Raw genomic sequence first — 23,485 nt, 5'->3', positions numbered from 1 at the left:
ATAGATGAATTGGTGAATCAGAAAAAGTTGAAAATACTTCAGAAACTATTAACATATTTGAACTACTCTCACCGAGCTTTTTGGAACATCAGATGGTTGTTGCATGATCTGCAAAGAAATATATAGGTACTCACTAAGTATTACATGGATAAAAGCTAGCATCAAGTCTTATCAGAATATAAATGAATGAACATGCAAAGAATTATTAGTGACATATAATCACGATGCATAGAATTTATGGCATTCTTACTGCGTCATTATGCTTCTCTCTTAAGCTCAAGCTATCCAACAATGTCACCAGACGGGAGGTTGACTGGTAGTCGTGTACTTCGTCATTTATATGATTTGCTTGAACATGGATATTTCTAGAACTTGTGCCTTCTCCATCATGATTTGAATTGTTAACATACAAAGCTTTGATCTTGCTAAGAAGGTGCTCCTGCATAGATGACTTGGTAAATCAGAAAAGGCAGAAAATACTTCACAAACTGAACAGATCTTACTACTCCGCATGAGCGGTTAACTATCTTACAGACCAACAATCAAAAACTAATAACTGATATTTGTTGAATTAACCATGCTGTTGTAGTCCGGCTAAGACACGAAAATCAATCACCGTATAGGTTTAGCAGAGTATAGCTAGCTAAGGCTGGATTATAAATACCTATGTAATCTACCCCTATAACACCAGATCAAAGCAATAAACTACAGGAGTGAGGCGCTCCTGTTGCTTCCCCATGTGGTGTGCGTGTCCCGGCGAGATCAACCGGCGTGTACGTGCGTGCAACAACTAGCCAAGCCAGCAGCATGTGCTAACTTTTCCGGCTAGAATCGATCAAGCTACTTGGCGTACTAATCGATCAAGCTACTAGAAGCCAGCAGCATGTGTTACCAAGCCAGCTTTCGTCTGTCTAAGAGTGTTGCATGCTGTGGCCAATAACGCCCGTCAGGACTCAGGAACCTCGTCGAGAAAGTACTTTGACGGGTAGCAGCGGCGTACGTACAGGGACCAAGGCCAACAATCTTTCATTATTTTGCAGGTATAGATTAAGATAATTCACAAAAGGGTAAAACCTTCAACTAGTAACAGATCTGATCCCGGGTAACTAAATAATAAGCCTAGCTAGTCTTACCGAGCCTACAGGAACCCGATCAGTCATGGGCTGTCCATAGGCTTCTTGGCGCAGATATGTCCCCTGATTATGGATAAAATCCATCTCTATTCTCTCTCGAAGATCTTCTAAGGCCTCGTAACAGATACCATTGAGGTAGAAAGAAATTCCTTCAACAGCTTCCTTCTTAAAGTCACTTCTCGGCGTAGATCTGCTTGCTAAATCATCTAATCCGAAATGGAGAACTTCCAGAAAACGTTTTGCAGAAGAAACAATCACGCAAAAATGGTTGTCGCCAAAAGAGTATATGCGCTGAAGGTAATCAACTTGGTCATTGCCTTGGAGCCACAACCAAAAAGCAATGATCTCCATCGAAAGGGAAGACTCAACTTGAAGACCAAAGACCAAACGAAAGAACAACTCCCGAAGAAGCATATGGTAAGAATTCGAATCATTCAGTAGATTGGGTGCCATGGAAGGTGTGGAAGGCATACAGGAGGATGAGTTGCGTCCTAACTTTTGAGGGGAGGATAGAAGAGTAGCTAATTTTGAATCAACAGACGATACATACGAGGAAGAAGAAAGCAGGAAGAAGAAGGTATGTTGGAATGCTTATCATTTAAGCAAATGTACAGAGGTTCAAACCAGGATGCTAAGAATTTAATACCTCCCAAAGTATGAGTGGAGAATAGGTAGACGCGACAAATATAGTAAACTGTCGACAGGCTATACCCATTAATGACGTCCCATTGTAAGCATTATATATCTTGCCAAATAACTTCTGGAATGTTTGCATGCGCTATGCGCCACCTTTACTGTAATATCAGACTGTACAAAACCAGGCGCATCTCGAAACATGTATAGAGTTGCAAAAATTGTAAAGAAATTATCAAATTCTAAAAAATGCAAGGAAATTATTAAATGCTATTTAAAGCGTACCTTACGAAAAATCTACCCACTTATGTTGGCAAGTAATTATCTTCATTATTTTTTTATGAAAAGGTCCCAAATCTATTCTTCAAGTTCACCAAAAGTATAAAGCGTCCCAAACGTATTAAATTTACATCGACGTCTCTAGACTAACGAACGACTACTATGCCGCTAGAACACGCCACTAACACGCCATTGTCGCCGCTACATACCCTAACGGAGCTTCCCTAATCTTGTCAATGACAACCGGAAAGTTCCTCGCGACCAACGTCCTGGAGCCGCAGTTGTCGTCGTCGTTATTCTCTTCAATTGGTTCGAAGAGTCTGAGACAAGATCTCGGCGTCACACACACTCCACGAGAAACCCTAACCTTTTAGTTGTAGCGAGACGATGGGAATCTTTGAAAGACCTTCGTAGGCTCCGCTCGATGGACAAACTCGAAGAGGATTGGAGCCCGGATGACAAGTTCAAAGTTGAAGTGGTACCATCCGCCGAAGCGCCTCAATTTAGAGGACTAAAAAACTCAATGGAGATTCCCCTCCTTGCAACCGGAGCCACAGACGGAGGACATGTGAATCCACGAGCTCGCTTGCGGAGACTGGAGGGGATGAGTTTTTCTCCCTAGCCACCGCTTTCAAGAGAGGGGTTGGAAAAGATGTACCTGCTTAGTTGGCTGAACTAATACCTCATATCTAGAATTGGTTATCCCGAAATTCCTTCTTCACAACCATAAATCTCATTTAATCGCCCAGATCTAAATGATGAATTCTCTCCTTCAATTTCTACAATTCCCATATGTACTTCTCGGTTCACATATTTAATACAATAAGATGTTTTCTAAAAAGAAAATTGCTTATTTTTAAAATAGTTCTCGGCATAACCCGAGATTTACACGTTTAAGATATAATCCAACCCAACATGCAATCAATGTCTTACAACTATTATTAGCTCAACCTTTCCTAGAACGAATGTGTGCTGCTTTATTAGCATAACGTCTCGTCCATCTCACGTTGTGATCACCCATAGCATCGTCTTCACCTGTTCAATGAGAAACGCACGTGTTGGCCAGTCCCACTCCAAAACTTCAGTGATTGTAAAATGCTTTGACTGTCTGTCTCCAAAACTACCCGACGAACACCTATCTCCTGAGCTAGCGATTGTGACCGGGGGGGGGGGGGGGGGGGGGGGGAGGGGGGATGAACAAGCCCCGACGAGGAACTTGTCATGGTCATCACGTATGACCGCACCTCCGCCTCCACAACCTTCGTGTTTGTCCAGAGCACTATTAGTATTAGCCTTCATCCAGCCCGCCTCTCGCTTTTCCCATCACTCGCCACTAGTTCCTCCACATTCTTGTGAATAGTTTTTCATTCCTCAATGAGTCTCCAGATCCTTTCGACCACCAAGATCGGATTTTCAATTGCTTTGCCCTACCTACTGACATTCCTGGATAGCAACATATGATAAAGGCTCATGAGCACGATCGCTCTATTCATCTCATCCGCTCTTCCTAGCCAGTCCAAAGAACTGTCGCCTCAGCTCATGGTGATCCAGTATCTCCTCCCCTTCATAAATTATTCGAGCACTCCTTCCCGAACAGGCACGCCCAGAATCTATGGAGCAGGGTCTCCTTCCTTGTTTAAATAAAATGTTAAATGTTGCTAGAAAATCAAAACACATGTCTGTAGTCTGAACCCAGGGGGTACAAATTATTAATGCCTATTCAACACGTGTATTGAGTGTGGAAGATTGGCATGAAAAATGTGCTTGTGCATATGAAAAACTTGAAACATGTTGATGTTCATCTAAAAAGTTGAAAAGTGGTTTCAACCAAATCAACAAACTATCATTCTACTCTAATATTGAAAACAAGCCCTTCGTGTAATTACTATAAGAATCCTTTGTGAAATTAAATACTTGCATCATGTCTCGACGGAAAGATGAGAGCCAACTCATGACTTCTAAGTTAAAAAAGAATAGGAAGTTTGCACATAAAAACGCACGTGAGAGTACACAAATGTCCTATATTATTGCCAAAAATGATAAATCAAGCTTGAATGTATAACAAGTCATGGCAATATGCAAGCTCGGGCAACACATGAAGTATTCGTCCACTATACATTATGAGCATCGAACATTGACTGTAAGAAAATATTCACTATTGCAAGCTGTCATGTTGTGTCTTTTTTTAGAAGGAAGATGCAAGAGGTGCGCGACTTTAAATTAAGAAAGCCCACATAATATGAAGAGTACAGAGAACAAAAGCAACACAATGGTTCGCAGACCAGGTAGTATGTAACAGTCATCTGACGTGACCATATGTTCATAAAGAGCACGCGAGCTTGGCAAACCAAAAATTGCAACTACCGTAAGCGGCGATAGGGGAAGATCTGGTGATGCTGTTAACCTCACGGAGCGTAGCCATTACCATCTGCATCCATTCAACGCCTCCCCATTGCTGCAAAACATGACGCATTTAAAGATGTAGTCAGCTGGATGCGAAAGGAACACACCCTCGATTGTTATCGAGTTTGGCATATGCAAGAGTGAGCAGAGCAATCTGCCAACACAGCTCCACATCACACGTTTAGAAGTGCCATGAACAGAAGATATGCAAGTTAACAAATCTGCAGACGACGCCAGACTCCAGCTAACCCATACAGCCTCCCTAATAGGGCTCCAAGAAAATTGAGCTAGGTGGCATCGAAAGCAAAACAAACACTGGGTGCAATGGCCCTCTCAAGGACTATTGTGCTTAGCAACATTAAAAAAGGTAGATGATTATGCAAAATTTGCCATACGAATATCTTAACTTTAAGGGGAATTGTAGCTTTCCAAGGCTCTGTGGCAATATCCAAGATGGAACTATGGCGCTCCGCTTGATTACCACTGTAGCCAGACGGTCGCCGCACATACCAGCCTAGGAAATCACTCTGACATACACGTTTACAACATGTATCATGAACATAGGCATTTCTTTTAATGAATATAAGAGTCTTACAAGATGAGCTACAAGGGTGATGGCAGCGGAAAAATCTCTATCAAAGGCAGCATGGTCTTCATGCAGCACCAATCCACAGGGATCTGACTCGGTTACACTCCTAGCCCGCGAACACTCTGTCTCCTCGCGTACGACGGATCCTTATGTGAACCTGGCCACGTTAAAAAACGTTGAGTACTTTTGAATGTACTCGCAAGCAAACCAAACTAACATATACACTACGCAAATCAATCAATGTTATTCAAGCATGTATTTGTTATTAGAACAATATTAATCATCATGTCATAGCATACCTATCTTGCAAGGTTACTTATCAAGGTATAACAGGGTTATCTAACAAGATTACTTCTGAAGTAAATGCAATAAGGTAAAGCATATTAGGTAAATGATTTATACTCCAACTATTTTCATGATCCAGTCTGAATCTGATCCAAATCCAATCCAACTCATGTGGTCATCCGACCACTCATCTCATAGCCATCTCATGGCTAACATGCCATTTACCGGACATCTCTCGATGTCTGCACAAGACGAGTTCTTCCATCATTATCATCATTCTTACGGTTGATCACCTACTGAGGTCTGGTCGGGCTGTCCAATACCGTGGACTCGGCTATTCGAATAGATTTGACAATCTGCAGAGGTTGCACACTTTACCCACACTCTAGAGCACTGACCTCGTGATCCCATTCGGGTGGACCATCATTACTCCAACTAAACTTGCCTGAACCATGACCCTCTCATCGTACCACCGGCAACCACTCTCCTCTGGAGTATTGCCCTGGGTGGCCCTGTGTCCTCATGACACCTGCCACCATCGTGGCCAAACTAAACTGTCCCAACCGGGGACGGCCCAACTCAACTCAACTGGGCTCACAGGGTTATCACCGCTCACCTGATCAGGGTAGCACGCGTGCATAACACTCCCTCTTTGGAGGTACCGGTGAGAGCGATCACGCGATCAGCCCAAGTCAAGGCCGTCCCTTATCAGCAAGATGTGGTTGTACGATTGTGCCCAGACAGGTGACTCGAGATCAACCCATTAGGTTTGGTTTAAACAACATATTTATCAAGCATGATTGTGGTCAACAATGACTTAACATGATGATGATTATGCATGAAATAAGAACGGTAGAAACACCACAACCTATATCTTTGTTATGAGTCATTAATAAGACAGTATGTAAATGACAAATTATTACTTTACAAGCTCTAACTGTAAATTAGACCATCGGAACCCTCGCATAAAACCGGCAAATAAATCGGTAGCCACCAGAACGGTCTTTACAACACAAATCTGGGACGTTACCGGAATAACTCAACCCCAGCTCAAGACGGCCGGAAAGCAGCTCAGAGCATGAGGCGGTGTTGATAAGAAGAATGTAGCAGTTCCCTAAGACGATCAAAGAACATCTCAAAGCATAGGGTCACTGCTACGGAAAGAAATTCAACAGCTGCCCGCGAGGTCCGAAAAGCAGCTCAGAACACGAGCTAGCTGCTGGCAAGAGAAATAGAAGGTTGGCATCCACCCCGGACGGCCGAAATCAGCTCAGACTCAGGCGGGGTACCGTTATTGAAGAAAATGCGAGCAGGGGTTCGTTAGAGTCACATACAGACCACTACTACGCATGCAATCACAAGCATATTAATTTAATCATGCGTGAACAACACAGAGCAATGCTTTAGGGCATATATCAGATGGTCGGCTTGCCTAGGGTTGAAAAAAACACCTGGAAGAGGTGAGGAAAGTCCGTAGAAAGGATCGCCGGAATGGATCTCTCTCGAAGGGGGCTGATTGGAGACAAGGGCAAAAGGATCATTTTCACAGTGTCACCACCTTGTGAAAATGTAACCAACATGACGGGCTCGACTAGACGAAGACGAGGGCTTTGGAATCACCCCAATCGGAGTCCTGAGCAAAAAGATATAAGAGATTGAAGCAGAGGGACATTTCTGTAAATAAAGTACTTACTTACGGGTCCTTGACTGGAAATCTAGTGGCACCTTCTCTAGAAATATGCTTTCCGAAAAGGAAATAGTATTACGGGATTTACGCGTCCACTTATCCAGCTGGCGGGCCTCCTCTCTCTCTCTCTCTCTCTGGCTGACGCGCGGGTCCCACCTCATTTCTCTCTCTCCTAGCCATCTTCTCCTACCTCCCGACAGGGACACAAGGGCGGCCGGCAGCAGCCGATGCCAGCGAGGCGAGGCACGGCAGGCTCGGCCGGCTATGGGGATGGGCTCACAGCCCCTTCCCGCACCCGTGGGATGTCAAGGTGGAGGCGGGGGTACTCGGAGGCGTCCGGTTGAGGAGCAGGCAGAAGGTGGCGGCCCTGGCGGTGCAGGGTAGTGCAGAGCGGCTCAGGAGCTCGAGGGTGGAAGTGAGGAGGATCCTGGAGAGGAGGGCGAGCTCGGAGGCAAGCTTATATAGCCGTGGGGGAAGCTGGCCGAAGCTCCGAGAGCTCACCATCACAGTGGAGGGATCTCGACGGCGAATTCATGGCGGCAGGGGAGGGTGAGAGCAAGGGGACAAGGGGGATAGAGCTCCAGAGGGTTCGCGCTCGCGAAGGGAAGCTCCCTGACGTCCCTAGGCCAACTGGAGCTCACTGGAGACGCCCTCCTGTCCACTCCAGGCAGAGGCCGTGGTTTTGTCGTGCTCTGCACATGGTCACCATGCACAAAACACGCTCTGGCCCGCCTCCTCTTGTCACACCATGTCCAATAAGTATTTCACTGCTCCAGTAGATAGGAACGGGGGTTGGAATGAGCTAGAAGGCTCTCGGGAAGAAGAAAACTACCAAAATAGTTTCTGGCAGCAACTGTTTGTAGTTGTTTTTGGAGAAATGGATGAAGGAAAGGAGCTCAATCTTTGTCACAATGGAATATGATAGAAAGGAGTATAAGCTTGCAAAATTTGAAGCCATTTAGACCCAATTTGCATACACTTCCTTCACAAACCACAAACTAGAAACTAGACTTTGAAGCTGGGCTCAAATGGCTAAATGAATTTGGCTAAAATTTGGTGGAGAGGGTTAATTTGAATATATGGAGATGCTGGAAAAAAGTTAGACGTCCTCTAATTTTGTTGTTGCATGTTTTACGTGGTGACCAAGGGTATCTAGTAGGATCGCATCTTACTTACGCAAACACCACAACGGAGATATATGAGTTGCTATTTAACCTCATCCAAGGACCTCCTCGGTCAAATCCGATTCAACTAAAGTTGGAGAAACCGTCACTTGCCAGTCATCTTTGAGCAAAGGGGGTTACTCGTAACGATGAAACCGGTCTCTCGTAAGCGTACGAGTAATGTCGGTCCAAGCCGCTTCAATCCAACAATACAGCGGAATCAAGAAAAGACTAAGGAGGGCAGCAAAACGCACATCACCGCCCACAAAACCTTTTGTGTTCTACTCGAGAAGACATCTACGCATGAACCTAGCTCATGATGCCACTGTTGGGGAACGTCGCATGGGAAACAAAAATTTTCCTACGCGCACGAAGACCTATCATGGTGATGTCCATCTACGAGAGGGGATGAGTGATCTACGTACCCTTGTAGATCGTACAGCAGAAGCGTTTAGAGAACGCGGTTGATGTAGTGGAACGTCCTCACGTCCCTCGATCCGCCCCGCGAACAATCCCGCGATCAGTCCCACGATCTAGTACCGAACGGACGGCACCTCCGCGTTCAGCACACGTACAGCTCGACGATGATCTCGGCCTTCTTGATCCAGCAAGAGAGACGGAGAGGTAGAAGAGTTATCCGGCAGCGTGACGGCGCTCCGGAGGTTGGTGATGATCTTGTCTCAGCAGGGCTCCGCCCGAGCTCCGCAGAAACACGATCTAGAGGAAAAACTATGGAGGTATGTGGTCGGGTAGCCGTGAGAAAGTCGTCTCAAATCTGCCCTAAAAGCCCCATATATATAGGAGGAGGGAGGGGGACCTTGCCTTGGGGTCCAAGGGAACCCCAAGGGGTCGGCCGAGCCAGGGGGGAGGACTCTCCCCCCCCAAACCGAGTCCTACTTGGTTTGGTGGGAGGGAGTCCTTCCCCTTTCCCATCTCCCCTTTTTTTTCCTCCCTTTGATATTTTCTCTTCCTTGGCGCATAGGATTTGGTGGGCTGTCCCACCAGCCCACTAAGGACTGGTGTGACCCCCCCAAATACCTATGGGCTTCCCCGGAGTGGGTTGCCCCCCTCCGGTGAACCCCCGGAACCCATTCGTCATTCCCGGTACATTCCCGGTAACTCCGAAAACCTTCCGGTAATCAAATGAGGTCATCCTATATATCAATCTTCGTTTCCGGACTATTCCGGAAACCCCCGTGACGTCCGTGATCTCATCCGGGACTCCGAACAACATTCGGTAACCAACCATATAACTCAAATACGCATAAAACAACGTCGAACCTTAAGTGTGCAGACCCTGCGGGTTCGAGAACTATGTAGACATGACCCGAGAGACTCCTCGGTCAATATCCAATAGCGGGACCTGGATGCCCATATTGGATCCTACATATTCTACGAAGATCTTATCGTTTGAACCTCAGTGCCAAGGATTCGTATAATCCCGTATGTCGTTCCCTTTGTCCTTCGGTATGTTACTTGCCCGAGATTCGATCGTCAGTATCCGCATACCTATTTCAATCTCGTTTACCGGCAAGTCTCTTTACTCGTTCCGTAATACAAGATCCCGCAACTTACACTAAGTTACATTGCTTGCAAGGCTTGTGTGTGATGTTGTATTACCGAGTGGGCCCTGAGATACCTCTCCGTCACACGGAGTGACAAATCCCAGTCTTGATCCATACTAACTCAACTACCACCTTCGGAGATACCTGTAGAGCATCTTTATAGTCACCCAGTTACGTTGCGACGTTTGATACACACAAAGCATTCCTCCGGTGTCAGTGAGTTATATGATCTCATGGTCATAGGAATAAATACTTGACACGCAGAAAACAGTAGCAACAAAATGACATGATCAACATGCTACGTCTATTAGTTTGGGTCTAGTCCATCACGTGATTCTCCCAATGACGTGATCCAGTTATCAAGCAACAACACCTTGTTCATAATCAGAAGACACTGACTATCATCGATCAACTGGCTAGCCAACTAGAGGCATGCTAGGGACGGTGTTTTGTCCATGTATCCACACATGTAAATGAGTCTTCATTCAATACAATTATAGCATGGATAATAAACTATTATCTTGATACAGGAATTATAATAATAACTATACATTTATTATTGCCTCTAGGGCATAATTCCAACAAATTTGGTATATAACGATTTAACCGTGAATTACACTAATTATGTAAAGTGCCATGATGCCTGATCCAATTCATTATTGAGACTAATTGAGCACACCTTGGTGCACAACTGGTCCCAACTGCCACGCTCAAAGGGGTGGTACACATGCAGAATGGCAATGGTCGATGGAGAAGAATGCAAGGGCTCTGCCCCGACATGTTAGGCTCAACTGCTAGCAAAACAAGGCATGTAACTCCATCCAAATTAAGTGGAGGAACATTCACCCACGAGTTTAAATTCATCGGCCATTCTTAACAACAAACTTAGCCCCCATGGAAAAATCAGGTTTAATAGTATGGATCCCATTCTAGAATGGCGATCCACATGCAAAGGACTTGAAAAAGGAATCGTTGGGAAAATATTTGGCCATAAGGACATTCGCCCAAAGCACCACGCATTTTGGGGAAGTTTCGAGATCCACTTGAAGAGGAGGGCAACATTCATGAGTTTAGAATTAATTACCCCTAGCCCTCCCTGGTTTATGGGTGGCAAATTGATGCCCACTTGACCATATGGTACTTCCATTTGGTACTAGGCCCTTCCCAAAATAACCGAGATCGAAGTGAATCTTAGCGTGAACCCCATCAGCTAAGAGGAACATCCCCATGATTAACATGTGCAGTGAAGATAAGATAGAGCTGGTAAGTATCAGCCTAGTCCCGGTAGACATAAAGTTACCATGGAACAGGCAAACCCCACCCGTCACTTTATTACACAAGGGTTCCCTTACCCCTCCACTATGGAAATGTTTTTAGTGAAGATTGGGAGATCCAAATACAAGATGGGTAAGTTTCCTAGCTTGAAATTAGCAAGGTGTGCAACCCTCCGACCCTAACCGATATCCAAGCACATGGATACCACTTTACACTTGGGAAAATTAAATGTCAGGCCAAACATCAACTCAAAACTAAGCAGCAACTTAAATGTATGGTCGCTATGTTGGTCTGGCTCGAAAAAAAGCATCACATCTTTTGTGTATTGAAGTTGTGACCCCCCCCTAAGGGGCATAAGGTGGGACACAACACCCTTGATGTGCCCCGCTAGTTTGGCTCTGTTAGACATGGTAGAAAATGCATCCGCAACTAAATTGAAGAGGAGTGGCGAAAAAAGACAACCTTATCTCAAGCCCTCTTGTTCCAGAAGAAGTTACCAACTATCTCAATGATGACAATTGCAGTTTGACCAACTGCAAGCACGGTAGACTGATCCTAACATAAAAACCATTTCACCACAACACCTACCGCAAGAAGGCCCAATTAACCCGATCGTAAGCCTTCTCAATCTTTGGTTTAAGAAGAATCACTGATTTTTTTTCGTACAATCTCCATAGATCATAGTTGTCCTTCATGAATTTTCCTTGACAAATGCAGAATCATAGTTGTCGATAACCATATGCGCTATCGGAGTCTTCTGCGTAGCATAGGATTTTGCACACAATTTAATGGTGACTTGAGGACAAAAATCATCCTAAACTAATGATATTATCTACACCTTGCACTTTTGGATGAGAAAGAATATACCAAAGTTGAGGCATAGGATATTGATGGTAACTAACGCAACCCAGTACAAATGGCATAGTAGATGTCTTTTAGATTAGACCAGACCCTACGGAACATCACCCTAGGCCAACACAAAGTGCGTCGTTGATTTCTTTGGGCATTATCGAGAGGGGCAACTCTTAATTCACTCGATCGTAAACATGTTACCTATGATCCCACAAATCGTGGTGCAAAGCCGCCAACTTTGGATCCTCGGAACCATAAGCTAGATGTAGAAATCAGGAATGTGCTTGGTGATATCTCCCTCGTTAAATAAAAGCACTTGCTCTGATTGCATTTGCATACGCATGGAAATAGCCAGTGTTTATATTGCTCTTAAGAACCCATTACAAGCGAGCCCAACGACTCTAGTATTCCTCCTCGGAGAGAATAATTGACATCACTTGGTTATCATTGGCACATCACGCGCCCATTCATCCTCGCGAAATTTCTTTGATCAACTTGGATATCCAGGGAGGAAAATTCTAAGAACATGCCAGCCCTAAGAAACTTGTCATCGCACGCCTGGTCGGCTCCCTAGGCACGCACATACGCTTGAAGCCATGTTGTAGCTTCCACCCACCTATCCATGGGGTGGCGCTACGTGCCATCCCTAGTAAGGGCCGTAACCCACTAATCCAAGAAAAACTAGTAAAAACTTTCTACTTCAAACAAGTAGATTATAAGAATAATCTAGGATTGTGATGAACACAGTTCTCCCACACGACAAAATAAGCGGGGAAGGACCCGAGCGTGTGCGTGGATCTGCCATAATGTTGGATGGGTGGTACGCCCATTTTGCATCATGTTTTCTTCTTCATATTTATATTATTCATGGTCATTGTTCCACTTTATGCTACAATTCCACTTCATTTTATCTCTTAAATTGTAAGATCGACACAAAGAGCGAAATTGCAAGAAAGTGGAATTCTGGACATGAAAGCCACGGAAAAACCTGGAACATTTTTGGAATCCAAATGGCCTAAACATAACAGAGATTTTTTATACAACATATAAGAATTATTGGAACGAAGAACCACCATAGGGAGGCCACCTGTTGCTCCCAAGGCAATACCCCCCCACCGACAGGGCCTTAATGCCTTGGGAGGCTCACAGGCTGCCTCTGGTGACCCTCTTCTACAATATTAAGGGGTTTGACCTAGAAAAGCTAAGAATTATACTTTTGGGACAAAGCACCACCCTCTCGATGCAGAAATTTGGACAGGAGCCCTTTTGCTCTGTGGTATAGCGATTCCAGGAGGGGGAAATCAATACCATCGTCATCACCAATGCTTCCTCCTTCGTTGGAGGGACAATATTCATCAACATCTTCACCATCACCATCTCATCTCAAATCCCACATCATCTCTTATATTCAACCTTGTACCAAAACCTCATATTGGTACGTCGGGGTTTCTAGTAGTGTTGATTACTGATACGTCTCCAACGTATCTATAATTTTCTATTGTTCCATGCTATTATATTATCATTCTAGGATGCTTTTTAGGCATTTACCTGTTGTTTTATATTATTTTTGAGCACTAACCTTTTAACCCAGCGCCAAGTGTCAGTTGCTATTTTCTGCATATTTTTGGCTTTTCACGAATACTGTACCAAACGAAGTCCCAATACCCCAAAACTTTTTGATGATTTTTCCTACACAAAATAAGGACCCGGAAGCTTTGGAAGGAGGCACGAGGCACCACAGGGTGGCGCCAAGACAACGTGGCATACCCAAGGGGGTGGTTGCGTGTGACAGCCCGAGACCGACGCCCAGAAGATCCCCCTTCTATTCCGTTTCCGTCGTGTGTTATTTTTATTTGTTGCATCATCTTTTAGTTTGCATCATGGCATCGTGCATCATCTGTTACGTGTGTGTGTTTTGAGTGCTCTCAGAGTCTTTAGGGCAATAGGAACTCCCCTATCCTCTCCTAATTCTTTTGAGGCAATTCCAGTTTCTGATTTGCCTAAACAAAATGTTCCCCCTCTTTAAAAAATATTCTTATTATTTGGGGTAACCCTCTGGTTTTTAGCTTTTACTTCTCCTTTTGTTTTATTGCAAAAATAGAGTCTCATTTTTATTTATAAAAGGGTTTTATTTTTTATTATTCTTCAAAAAGGTCCCAATCTATTTTTATTTATTGGGGCATGTTTTAAGGAGCCCAAAAGTATTATTTTTTTCGTTAAATTATTTTCTTTATGTGTGGTTTTCTGTTTTAAATTAAAAAAACAAGGGAGAGAGGAGGAGCCCAGCCCGTGCCCGAGTTTGCCCAAGGCTCACCCGGGCTGCCCCTAACCTAGCAACAAGGAGCCCTCCCGATCCCAGCTCCTTCCTCGGCCTCCAAGCGCCGCTCCCTCCTCCCGATCCTCTCCTCACGTCGCCCAGGGCCGCCCTAGCCCCAATCCACTGCCGCCGGAGATCCCCGCGCCGTCGTCCCTCGCGAGCCCTTACCGCAAGGAGCTCGCCGCGCCGCCACAGCCCCGTGCCGCGGCCCCCTTTCCCGGTTATCCCTTGCTCGCGACCAGGTGGCTGCTCCCCTGCCCGAGCTGGCCGCCGTTCCCATGCATGCCCTCGTCCGAGCTCACCGCCCGCCAGCCGTTCTCCCACGTCGGTTGCTCACCCCGTCGCCTTGCCGCAAGGATCCGCGCCGCCTTCTGTCCCCATCGACGTAGCCTGCAGCAGCCGGTCTTGGCCTCCCCTGCAAAGAGCCGCCATGCTATGGCCTCCCATCGCCGGCAGCCGGAGCTCGTCTCCTCGCCGTTGCTCTCCTGCTGGATACACTGGCCGCCGCGCACGCCTGCACTGTCCACCGGAGCCCGCCTGCCTCCATCCGCACCATTTCTCGCATGCCACCCTGCGCGCCATGGAGCTGCCGCCGTTGTTTGCCGATGCCGTTGCTGCTGCTATGTTACCTGCGTTGCGTTGCTTGCTGCTGAAGCTGTTGCTTGCTGCTAGTTGCTAGGCTGCTGTCGTTACTATTTGCTGCTGCTGTGCTTTGCCTTGCTGTTGCCGTGTGCTGCGCCTCATGCCGCGTGGAGCTCTGCCTTGTTGTTGTCACCGTGTTGTGCTGCTGCCGCGGCTGTAGATGTTGTTGCTGTTGGCCGATGCTGCTTGGAGATGCCGCCGAGCTGCTGCTTTCCTGCTGTTCCGTTGCCTGTTGCTGCTGGCTCCTGCTGATGTGTGCTGTTGCCGAGTGCTTGCTGTTGCTCTTGGTGCCGCCTGTGCATGCGCCGCTGCCGTAGCCTGCTAAGTTGATTGTTGTAGCTGCTGCATTTTTGCTGCTGCTGCTGTAGTGGCTGCTGCCTGATGCTAGTGCCCATTGTCGAATTGTTGTATATGTTGCTGGCTGCCGATAGTGCTTAGGTAGTTGTTGCCCGATGCTAGGTTGTCATGTGTGCTTGCCTGCACGCGATGCCTGCAAGTGTTGCTGTTTCCTGTGCCGAGTGTGGTAGCTGTTGATTGTTTGCTAGCTGCTGCTATAGCTAGTGTTGTTGCTGGTTGCTTATGCTGCCGTCGCTTGCCGAGGTTGCTGCTAGACTAGTTGTTGCTGCCACTTGCCATCGCCGCTTGCTGTTGCCTTGCCCGGTTGCCTGTTGGAACATCGCGAAGACCGCGTGCACCATCCCTGCCGCTGTGGGTCGTCGACAAGATCGGCGAGTACAACGACGTCCTCGACGACCCCCGGAACCGTGTTCGACTACCGTCGCCGAAGACCGTGTACCAACGACAAGAGAACGACTACCGTCGACGAGACCGAGTACCTCGACTTCCACTACTTCCACGACGTCCACGACGACCGTTGTTCCCCTTCACCGAACCGAACCGCTCCGATTCGCACGCGTCAAAGGTATAACGTTGAGACGTTGTCGTGACCGGGTGTTGTGATGTATGAGTTGAATGTATGTCGCACCGTATGTATGCACCGTATGTTGCCCGTTGCACGTGTACTTCTTTTGTTGTGCCTCGACACATGGGAACCCGAGATACGGGATCACCCCATCTTTACTTAATGTTCCCGCACACGCTCCCTAAACGTTGGCACGATATCTCGACGAGTTATCATGGTAGGAACGTTACCGTGGCATCGTTTCCGTTTTGCCACCATGGTTCCCTCTCGCTCGCCGTGGCAACACCTATTTCTTTCCCTTCTTGCCCGTGTTATGAACTCGCATGCATGACGCATTCATGGCATATACATCTTGTGTTGCATGTTCTTGTGCCGTAGCTTCGTTCTAAGTCCCGCGTGCTATCGACTAGTATGACAGGTAGAATCATCGCTTCACACCTTGCCATGTTAACTACAATTTAATATCGCCGTGTAAATAATCCGGAGTGAATTAAATAATTAATCGTGGAGTTTTGTCGATATGCAACCCGTTGCATATCGAGATTCACTTAATGTGTAGAGTTTGCGTGAGGTGAATTGCCATGCCATGCCTTGCATCTTTGAACTGATCATGCATCATATTAGGTTCAACATCATGTTGTGCATCGTTGGGTGAATATCTGTGTTGATGCTTGTTTCCGGTTTGCTCCATCTCCATAGAGATGCGCAAGCGTGTCGGATTGTGAGGACCCGTTCGACTACGTCGGTTCGTCTGCTTCATGGAGTCATTCTTCTTCCAAGCGGGATCTCACGCAAGATGACCATTTCCCCAGATACCATTACTATCATTGCCATGCTAGATTTATCGTTTATATTGTTAATGTCTCATTGCTTACGACATGTTAAATATCAGCCTCTCAACAATGCCATGATTACCTTCAACCTGTTCGACCTAGCAAACCACTGATTGGCTATGTTACCGCTTGTTTAACCCTGTGATAGCGTTGCTAGTTGCAGGTGTAGTTGCTTCCATGTGAAAACATGGGTTCCTCGTCATATCACCATATTAATGCTATTTAATTTAATGGACCTATATACTTTGTAAAAGGTGGAAGGCTCGGCCTTTCTAGCCTGGTGTTTTGTTCCACCTTTGCCCCCTTAGTTTTCGGCTACCGGTGTTATGTTCCATAAATGAGCGCTCCTAACACGATCGGGGTTGTTATGGGGACACCCTTGATAATTCGTTTTAGATTAAAGCTGGTCTGGCAAGGCCCAACTTTGGTACTACATTTGCCTAATAACTAATGAACTGCATAGGGAGTAATTAACCCGAGGATAATTTAAACAACCCCCGGGCTAGTGCTGCTCATGAGTGTTGGTCCCACCTGAGCGATGTCCGGCGCCCCTCTGGTCACCCGGAGGTTTAGCGATCCCGACGTCTAGCTCATCCGCCGTGTCCTGAGAACGAGGTATGCGACTCCTATCGGGATCGTCGACACGTTGGGCGGCCTTGCTGGATTGGTTTTACCTTTGATGGAATATCTTGTGCATCGGAATTCTGGTGATGCTTTGGGTAATCTCAGAGTTGAGGTTTTCCACTAGGGAATCCGACGAGATCGCGAGCTTCGTGATTGAGGATTTCTATGCGGCTTGTGGTAATTTGTGATGGACTAGTTGGAGCACCCCTGCAGGGTGAAATCTTTTCGGAAAGCCGTGCCCGTGGTTATGTGGCAACTTGGAAGCATTGTATAACCCTGGTTCTAGACAACTTGAAGTTAACTTAATTAAAATATTCCAACTGTGTGCGTAACCGTGACTGTCTCTTTCGTGAGTTCCTTCTCCGATCGAGGACACGGTGGGGTTATGTCTGACATGGGTAGGTGTTCAGGATCATTCTCTTGATCATCAGTAGTTCACGTCCGCTATGCGTAGATCTTCCCCCTCTTATTTCTTGTACTCGTAAGTTAGCCACCATATTTATATGCTTAGCTGCTGCTGCAACCTCACCACTTAACCATGCCTCATCCATTAAGCTTTGCTAGTCTTGATTCCTTTGGAAATGAGATTGCTAAGTCCCCTATGACTCACAGATTCCTACAACACCAGTTGCAGGTACAGGTAAAGGTTACTTCACGCGAGCGCGTTGATTGTTCATTTGGAGTTGCTTTTTCTTCTTCTTCTTCATCGATCTAGGATGGGTTCAGGCCGGCAGCCTGGGATAGCAAGGATGGACGTCGTTCTTATTTTCTCGTTTGATTTCGTCCGTAGTCGGACCCTGCTCTTACTGTTGATGATTAGGTAATGTACTGCTATGACTCTGATGTAGCTTGTGGCGAGTGTAAGCCAATTCTATATATTTACCTCTTATTTTCAGTACATGTACATGTAACGATATCCATTCTTGCGACACGACGAGATGCGCTTCTATCCCTGACGAGGCCTTCGTGCCAAATTGAGGATAGGGTCGCATCTTGGGCGTGACATTGCGCCTTGGTCGCTTGAGGCACACCTCCTTTGGCCTCTGACGCCTCTTTTTGTTGTGCCAATTGTCAATTATACCAAAAACCCTAGGGAGCCTCTTGAAACACTTTTCCACCGCCATAAGTCTATGTTCAACTGAATGTCCATTTGGAGCCCTTTTCCGGTGCCCTTCTAGAGGGGGGATTGAACATGAAGGGCATCAACATAAACCTTGTTGCTCCCATGGTGATGTGTGGGCAGTTGACCATAGACCTACGGGTGATTAGTTAGTACATAGATGACTATCTCTCCCTCTCTATGTTCTTCATTGTCATAATCACGACGATTCTTGCGGTGATCTAACTTATGTAATCATTTTGTGTGGTGCATTTTTTGGGATACAATGAATTGTTTGTTTATGTTCAGATTATTCGTGAAATACGTATGAGTCTTTTCTGAATTCTTATATGCATGATCATGATAGCTTCGTAATTCTCTCCTGTCTATTGATTTCGTTTGGCCAACTATATTGATCTATCTTCAATGAGAGTGGTGTGTTGTAGTGGGATCAATCTTGCGGTTCTCTATATCTAAGTGACAAAGTAGTGGAGAAGACACATATTTGTATTTCTGCCACTAAGGATAAAATGAGGGGGTTGATTCTTTGTCGATGTCATGTCGTTGTTGTCTAAGCATTACTCTCTTTTACTTAATACTCTAGATGCATGCTGGGTAGCGGTTGATGGGTGGTTTAATAGTAGTAGATGCACGCAGGAGTCGGTCTACTTGCTTACATACGTGATGCCTATATTTAATGATCATTGCCATGAATACATATTGCATAACTATGCGCTTTTCTATGAGTTGTCCAACACTAATTTGTTTACCCACTGTATGCTTTCTACGAGAGAGATGCCTCTAGCGAAAACTATGCCCCCCGCTCTATTCACATATATATTTACAAAAATAGAAATTACTCACTAAATTTTATTGTTTTCATTTACTTTTTATATTTAATATATTTCATGTATATATCTATCACTACTTGTTACTTTCAAGTAACAAGATCAACGGGATCGACAACGCTCTTGCCCGCGTTGGGTGCCTTTATGGTAGAATACGAATGATGCAAGTTTAGGGAACACTCTTGAATAGTAGTGAGACCATAGACGGGAAATTGCGTGGTTCTCCTATTGGTTTGATAACCTTGGTTATTACTTAGGGTTCCTTTATGGTAGAATACGAATGATGCAAGTTTAGGGAACACTCTTGAATAGTAGTGAGACCAAGCACATCACAAAGGGATTTAGGTATATTGTTGAAACACTAGCACCAAGGTCACACAAAGCATTGCGTTCATATTTATTTATCATTATTTTTATAGTAGGTTACCACTCATCATGCAGTTTTCTAGGAATAGAAACTTCAAGTTCAAGTTTGTCATCAGAAGCTTTTATCATTGCTTCCACTATATGATTAGTGAAAGCCTTGTTTTGTTCATAAGCATTGGGGGTGAGCTAATAATGGTTTGTAACAAGGAAATACATTCTACTATATTGAAACTTCAATAATTGAATTCCTTGTAATCCAAGATAGTGGGGACATCACTAGTTAAAGTTTTCACCTCTGCAATGTGGCACCCAGATCCGCATGGAGTAGGGGGCCTTCGCACATCAGACCTGGATAACACCCGACGCACTCCAGGTACATGATACAACAACTCAAGAACAAAAGATTCATCATTTACATGACATAGAGCATTACATCATTGATGAATAAAATGAGTGGCATAGCTCTAAGGCTATCTAAATGGTGGCGAAAGTCTGGGTTTGGTGGCATGTCAACTCTGGCTGGGCTCCACAACTCATAGAACTCGCAAGATTATGGTTAGCTCAACAAGTTTTTGCCTGCAAACTGACAACGTGCAAGGCTAGGTGAGTACTTTGAATGTACTCTAAGACAAGAAAATACATAGCATCCAGACAAGCAAAGGACATAGCAAGCCCCGTGCTCATGCATGAACTTAACTCATAACAACAGCTAAGCATGGCATGATATTGACAAGGAACATGGATGAAACTAAGCATTGACATATCATAGCATATCGTAGCATGACAATGGCATAAGAAGGCATGACATAATATGGCATTTCAATCAGAGCATGGCATGGTATGGTTGAATCTACAAGACATGGGCAAACACATGAAACTATGCTCGAAAGTAAACTATCATTTATCTCGCATGAAGAATAAGAATGAAATAATGTTCATCCATCACCTTTGCTACCACTATACCCTTTAAGGCCAACTCATGACTCATTGAGATGTCATCTCGTGATCAAGTTCGAAACAAATCAGTGACCTCTTGCAACTATCTTATAGTACAAGTCATCATTTACTTTGTAGCACATTATTTATCAAATTAATGATATCAAATTTATCCTTGATGTCGATAAAGTCCTGATAGTGTGACCTAGTACAAATTGTGTCCATGACCGAGGACGCGGCTATCGATAGGTTATACACACTCTGCACAGGTTATTACACTGTACCCACACCACATAATTCATGGCCCCGTGGCTCCCATTCGTGTGGACCAACGACATTCCAACAAAACATATCTGTTGCATGATACTCTCCCTGCCACACCGACAAACTACACTTTGGGCTAATTCATGGGTGGCCCCGATGCCGCTCTGGAGATCCAACAACCACGGTCGTGGCCAAAAAAAACGGTCCCAAACAAGGACATGAGCTCAATATCAACACGGGCCTACAAGGCTATACCTTCCTACCGGGCGAGGGTAGCACCAGCGCATAACCTTCCCTCGTTGGAGGCACTGGCGAGTGGCATGACAATAGACCGAATAAGGGCCTTCCCATAAAGGCAAATGTGGCTGCACTAAAATAGCTCGGTTCGGTGGTGATGGGCATATGTACCTAGGGTAGGATCTTAGGCCTAACCTACATGCCCTACCCAAGGACACTACATTGGAGAACTTAAAGATTACAAGGAAGACTCCGACTGAAATCACCATGGTGCATGAGTCACTCAACAGAATATCCACTCGGAGGATTCTCCCTCCATTCGACAGCTTCCTTTCACTCGGAAGAACAAGAATTCAGTCGACCACAGAAGATCATAAGCCACTCCAGGGAGGCCAACATGGAGGCATACGACTGGTCGCCATAAGTAGCATTTATTACATACGTTATCAGTAACGATCACCTTTATTACCGTGATCGAACCCGTGGTTGGTGGGTATTCATGAGGGGCAGCGCACTCTATATAAGTCATCCCTCTCCTCTGGCACAAGGGTTTGCACCCCTTATAACTCACACATTCCACACGACAGAAGCTCCCGAGCACTAAGACGTAGGGCTGTTACCTCCACGAGAGGGGCCTGAACTCATACATCCATGTGTACAATTTTGTCTTAGCTAGGACTCCGCGCTCTCCTTACGTACCCCTAACCTCTACTTTCAAGCTCGTTCCCACGATATTTGGCTCCCACCGTGGGGCGGGCGTCTAAGTGACTTCCGGCGAGTTTGCAGTTTTCTTCTTCGTCATGTTTTCGGGCGGCGATTTGTTCCTGGGTCACAAGATCCGTCTCGATGCGCTCACCTTCGTCGCCGACGACACGTCATGGCTTCATGAAGCACCTATGGACAGTGAGGCACTTCCAATATGTGGGGCGATGCACTTCTGTGCAAGCTCCTGCGGCGTTCTTCTTCGGCAGCTGACGACTCCTATGTCGTTTGCTCTCCCCACTATCCGTCGCCGCAAGGAATCTTGTCGCTCACAGCTCCAACATTGGGTGAGACGTGCGGTGGCTCGCCAAGATTCATCTCCGTAGATTGCGGCTATCGAGCCTGCCGAATCACTTCACAGCATGTTCGGCTCGACGTCGGATCAGTCTGACGTTCCTTCCGAATGCGAGAGTTGCGATCCAGTGACTGAGGTTCTTATGGGGGGTTCACAGCAAAGCCCGCCTGGCTAGGGCCGCGGCGGGCACTAGGTTGGAGGACCGTCGAATGAGAAACACCCAGATGAGGAAATTCTGCATACGCCCATTGTCGGTGCGACTGTCGATACAAAAAGAATCAATCAATTATCAATTTTCATACTCTACTTATCATTAAAACAATGCAACATATAAAACAAAGAACAAGCATAATCAAGTTTTATTTTTTAACAGCAAGCAAAAATCCTACTATTAAAAAAAAGAATATGTTAGCAAGTTAAAATAGAGTAATATTACAAACAAAAACTTATTTTTGAACTAAAGTTATTCAATATCTAGTGATTCAAAAAAAATCAATGAATTCAAATTTAAACTAATCGAAAATGAAAACTAAAGGCACTAACATAATGTTCATCATATTTGTGACCTACTCCAAAATAATCACGCAAAAACATTAAATAATCTAGGAGTTATTCAACTTCTAAAATCAACATAAATTTGTCCACAAAATAAAACAGGAAAACAAAAAATCTAAACCAACGAATAGACGGCTACGTGGCAGTTTCTGAGTGGCCGAGGGTTTGAACGCGTGGTTGTAAACTAGTGAGCCGTCGCAAACTAAAAGAAATCGCTTCAGCTCTTAAGTTATCAAACCTGGGTTGTGGGATCCAGATCCAACTGCTGAAAGGAGGGGGGTGAACTCACAGTGGTGGCGGTGGTTTTTCGGCGATGTCAACGGTGGCCAAGGTGTGGAGGTTGTCGGGATCGAGGCTCCGGTGATCATCGACGACTGCAGAGGTGTCCAGGCAATGGCGGTGATCATTCGGCGTCGTTTGGTGGCATCGTCGGGGCTCGAGGGTGACGAGGACGAGCAAAACGAGCTCTGTTCACTTAGGGCGGAGGCCGAACTCCGGTGAGGGTGGTGTGTCACGTGGAAGGGCGTGGGAGAGGGATTTCAGGGGTGGAATGGAGTGCGGGGTGCTGGCTTATATAGCCCAAAGATCAGGGCCATGGGAGGGAAGGGGACCGAGGAGATCGACTCGGATCCGGTGCTGCTCCAGTGAAGAAGGAGGGAGGGGGAAAGAAGGAAGGTGGTGACCGATGCTCGGTCGATTCAAGCGGTGGGGTGGGGTTGGAAGAGAGAGAGAGGGAGGCATGGCTCTGATTGATGGTCGATCAGAATCATTTTGGGATTTGGCAAGACGGATTTGGGCGAGATCTTTCCTAGTGGCCTGCACATCGTTTTCCTAATAAAAGAGAATTTTTCCTTTTATTTAAAAACAAGAAAATATGGAGTATTATATAACTCTGAATATAGGAGTATTATATATTAAAAT

The 23,485-nt window shown here is 45.7% G+C and overlaps 1 protein-coding gene across 1 annotated transcript; it reads right to left on the bottom strand.

Annotated features, from left to right (window-relative positions):
* Positions 1 to 48: 48 nt before the first annotated feature.
* Positions 49 to 1,676, bottom strand: LOC123396201. The gene is made up of 3 exons (XM_045091231.1): positions 1,134 to 1,676; positions 251 to 439; positions 49 to 108 (listed from the first exon to the last, which is right to left on the bottom strand). Exons 1-3 carry the CDS (start codon positions 1,602 to 1,604, stop codon positions 49 to 51), a joined length of 720 nt encoding a protein of 239 aa, XP_044947166.1. The 5' UTR covers positions 1,605 to 1,676.
* Positions 1,677 to 23,485: the final 21,809 nt, after the last annotated feature.

Source organism: Hordeum vulgare, chromosome 1H (assembly GCF_904849725.1).
Source record: "Hordeum vulgare subsp. vulgare chromosome 1H, MorexV3_pseudomolecules_assembly, whole genome shotgun sequence".
NCBI lineage: Eukaryota > Viridiplantae > Streptophyta > Magnoliopsida > Poales > Poaceae > Hordeum > Hordeum vulgare.
Note: the sequence above shows the minus strand (reverse complement) of the source record. Positions and strands in the feature narration are given on the sequence as shown.

Excerpts from the sequence above, each read along its gene's own strand:
- LOC123396201 (XM_045091231.1), bottom strand. The coding sequence starts at position 1,604 with ATGCCTTCCACACCTTCCATGGCACCCAATCTACTGAATGATTCGAAT. Across the intron at positions 440-1,133 it reads ATCGGGTTCCTGTAGGCTCG|GAGCACCTTCTTAGCAAGAT; the intron begins GTAAGACTAGCT and ends TCATCTATGCAG. Across the intron at positions 109-250 it reads GAGAGAAGCATAATGACGCA|ATCATGCAACAACCATCTGA; the intron begins GTAAGAATGCCA and ends ATTTCTTTGCAG.